The 3,794-nt window shown below is 42.3% G+C and overlaps 1 protein-coding gene across 1 annotated transcript; it reads left to right on the forward strand.

Annotated features, from left to right (window-relative positions):
* The first annotated feature begins 1,480 nt into the window (after positions 1-1,480).
* Positions 1,481-3,571, forward strand: LOC111624951. Its single transcript, XM_023367946.1, has one exon. The coding sequence runs from the start codon at positions 1,481-1,483 to the stop codon at positions 3,569-3,571; it is 2,091 nt and encodes a 696-aa protein (XP_023223714.1).
* Positions 3,572-3,794: the final 223 nt, after the last annotated feature.

Consider the following 3,794-nt stretch of genomic DNA (forward strand, 5'->3'; position numbering starts at 1 on the left):
AGGGATTAAAAGCGAATTGATATATTTATACACTGATACAATGTTAGAGATTGATCTGACTGACAATCAGGTTTTGGCATGGACGCCTTACTTGCAGTGGCGTAAGTAAAGGGAATGAATCTATATATATAATCGAGACGAGTTGATAATAATAATAAGCTCAGAGCCCAAACAGTTAAGAGTTGAAAGTTGAAATTTGGTACATTGTTAGGGTACGTCACAAAAACGCACACTAAGAAGGGATTTTTCGAAATTCCCCCGGGGGGGAGAGTGACAGGATTAACACTTCCATTAACAATGAAAGTGACAAGTAACAATGGAAGTGTTAAGTAGCAATGAAAGTGTTAAGAGAAAGCGACGTGCAATACGCAGATGCAGTTTTTTTTTCGTTTTTGCGGGAAATCGAACATATTTTTAGACTCATTTAAAAATTTTCTAATTAGTTTGGAAACAGTGGAATCCAATTCTTGCATTCTGTGAAAATAGGTAAGGTTAACTATAATGTAATAATTTTAATCTTGGCTATCGTTACTTTTGCCCGAGCAACGCCGGGTTCACCTGCTGGAAATAATAAAAAACAAAGAGAAAATTATGAATAATAACTCCGGTCATAAATTACACGAATCGTGGTACGCATATTTGACCAGAGGAGTGGGGGAGGGGAGAGCTGTGAAAACGGATAGGGGTGAGGATGACGGTTACCCTGGAATGTACTTCGAATCGTCTTGTTACTCTGTTCGCATTAGTATGAATCTACTTATCATTTTGTTTTAACAATGTATATTTTTACGACTTTACTGTTTTACCGGAATCTCAGTTTATTATTAGGTTATTGTATCAACTTTAATTAATTAATTTTAATTCGATTTTAATTAATTAATGTTCAACGCATCGAATCCACATGTCAAATGTAAGTCCACATTCTTTGTTCATTTCTGTCAATCACGGTCTTTTTATAAGAATTGTTAACCTCCTGTTAATGTCAACGCCATACTACGTTGCTAGGGGTAAAATTAAAAACTCCAAGATTCCAAATAATTTCAATATCGACATTAACAACCCCGCAACATCAATTGAAGAAACATACAACTAGATTTTAAACGAACTCTTTCCGGATGACGACCCGTTCACGGACAATGCAACCCAGAAGAACATAAGAAGGGACAGCACAATTGCTCCAAACAACGAAGACGACAGTCAGTTCACTAACCAAGAAATAGCTACCGAGTTCCGCGAACTCAAACCCCGTAAGGCGCCAGGGATGGACTTTATTACCCCCAAAATGGCAAAGATGGCCTTCGAAGCCATCCCAACCACGTTTAGCATGATCTTCAATAAGTGTCTCCAGATGGCCTACTTTCCAAATATATGGAAAACGGCCTCTATCAAGTTAATCCCAAAGAACAGCAATCCTTCAGGCTCAACGGACTATAGGCCGATTTCCCTCCTCCCTGTCATTGGGAAAATCCTGGATGGGCTCATGGCTAACAGGCTTACTTACCACTGCGAAAACTCCAACTATCTAAGCGAGAAGCAATATGGCTTCAGGAGAGGAAGAAGTACGATCACAGCACTGGACGACATAGTTAACACCATCACTGAGGCCAAAAAAAGAGGCGAGCACACCATGGTGGTTTCGATCGACTTCAAAGGGGCTTTCGACCACGCATGGTGGCCTGCTATCCTCTCGAGCATTAAGGAATTTGGATGCCCGAGGAATATCTATAACCTTGTAAAGAATTACCTACATAACAGAAAGATAATAGTCATAAACAATAAACAAACCCATCTTTACAGGAGTATCAACAGAGGATGCCCCCAGGGCTCAAGAACAGGTCCGTTCCTCTGGAACGTTATGTATAACAGCCTACTGACCTCAAGTTCAGCCTTTCCAGGGGACAGCGACTGCAGTATCCAAGGATATGCAGACGACACGGTCCTAGCTATTTCACACAAGAATCAAGAGGTCCTTCAAGCTAGGGCCAACAACATCCTACAGGCAATTTCCAAATGGAGCCACAACATGAAACTGGAAATTAACTACGGCAAATGCAGCTGTGTCGTCTTCCCTAAGAATACCCCATTACGAAAAGGCCCTATTGTAAAAATGGACGGTCAACGTATTAAAAACAGCGACAGGTTTAAGTATCTGGGGGTAATCCTCGACAACAGACTTACATGGAAGCACCACGTGCACTACACTTATGAGAAAGCCATCAAGGTAATGCACTCTCTTGCCTCCATCGCCCGGAATCACTGGGGATACAGCAATTCCGTCTGCCGCCTCTTGTACATTTCTGTCATAGAACCAATCTTGCTGTATGGGGCAGAAGTATGGGGGCCTTCCATCACGAAGGTGCATATCAAAAGAAAACTTTCTTCGGTGCAGAGGCTCGCCCTGATTTCGTGCACCAAGGCCTACAAGACCGCTCCTACGGATGCGCTCTTGGCAATAGCCAACCTCATCCCCATTGACCTCGTCATGAAAGAAAAAGTCTGGGCTTATCAGCAACTAAAACTTGCCAAGGGGATTACCACAAACCTCAAATTTAACACTGTTATGAAAAACCTTGAAGACAGCACCACTATCGATAACATCTCGAACCACCTGAATAACTTCAAATTGGACTTAAATAATCACCAGAAATTCTTACACCCTAAGACTTCTCTAGAAGAGATTTTCTCTCTGGAGGGTCCCACGGACCACACCGGCTATACCATCTACACCGACGGGTCCAAGTCTGAGGACGGGGTGGGCTGTGCCTTCGTTGTAACCAACAACAATATTAACATTCACCAAGCTCGGTTTAAACTGGCAAACCACTGCACTGTGAACCAAGCCGAGTCTCTGGCTATTTGCAGGGCTCTCCACTGGATAAACAATAATAAGGACACGCATAAGTTCAATAGGATAAACATTCTCAGTGACAGTAGAGTGGCACTTCTTCAGTTAAAGAACCTTAACACCAAGTTAAGCATCATCCAAGAAAGTGTCAACCTCCTATTGTCTATCAAGGAAGACGTCAACATACGACTTTCCTGGGTCCGGGGGCACTCGGGGATCCCGGGTAATGAGAGGGCCGACCTCTTGGCTCGCTCAGCCCCTGCGTGGGTTAACAACTACACCTTCGAGCTCACGCCTCTCACCTGGGTGAGGCACACCATCAGAAACCGCACTTGGGAAATTTGGCAAGACAGATGGAGCAAAAGCAATACAGGTAGGACTACTTTTGGCTTCATTCCGAACGTTCGGGACAGAAGCACCTACACACACTTCATCACCAATTACTGCATCACCCAACTACTCACAGGGCACGGGAACTTCCGAAGCTACCTAAGGAGGTTTCTGCACAAGACCGACGGGAAGTGCCCCTGTGAGCTAAACGAGGATGAAGACTCTGGACACATACTTTGGAACTGCCCGGACTACAATACACAAAGGCAGCGCTTGATCATCAAGGTTCAAGACAATAACGACTTATGGCCATGCAAAAGCAAAATTCTTATCAGCAACAAGCAGTACTACAATGCCTTAAAAGACTTTGCCTCAAGCATTAAGGTGCTCGACTAGGTGCTGTGGTAGGTTACCACCCCACAAGTCTTATGTGGTCTCTGTACTCGTGTAGGACTGTATTAATCACACATCATTGTTCAAATTCATAATCTATGGTTTTATAATCTATATAAGTTAATTTTTGTAATATATAATTTGTAATTTTTATAAATTTTATAAATTTTTATCTTTTGTAATCTTTTATCTTTTATAATCTTATATTTTGTGATTTTGTAATCTT

Source organism: Centruroides sculpturatus, unplaced genomic scaffold, assembly GCF_000671375.1.
Source record: "Centruroides sculpturatus isolate CEXI.00-Female unplaced genomic scaffold, Cexi_2.0 scaffold390, whole genome shotgun sequence".
Lineage (NCBI taxonomy): Eukaryota > Metazoa > Arthropoda > Arachnida > Scorpiones > Buthidae > Centruroides > Centruroides sculpturatus.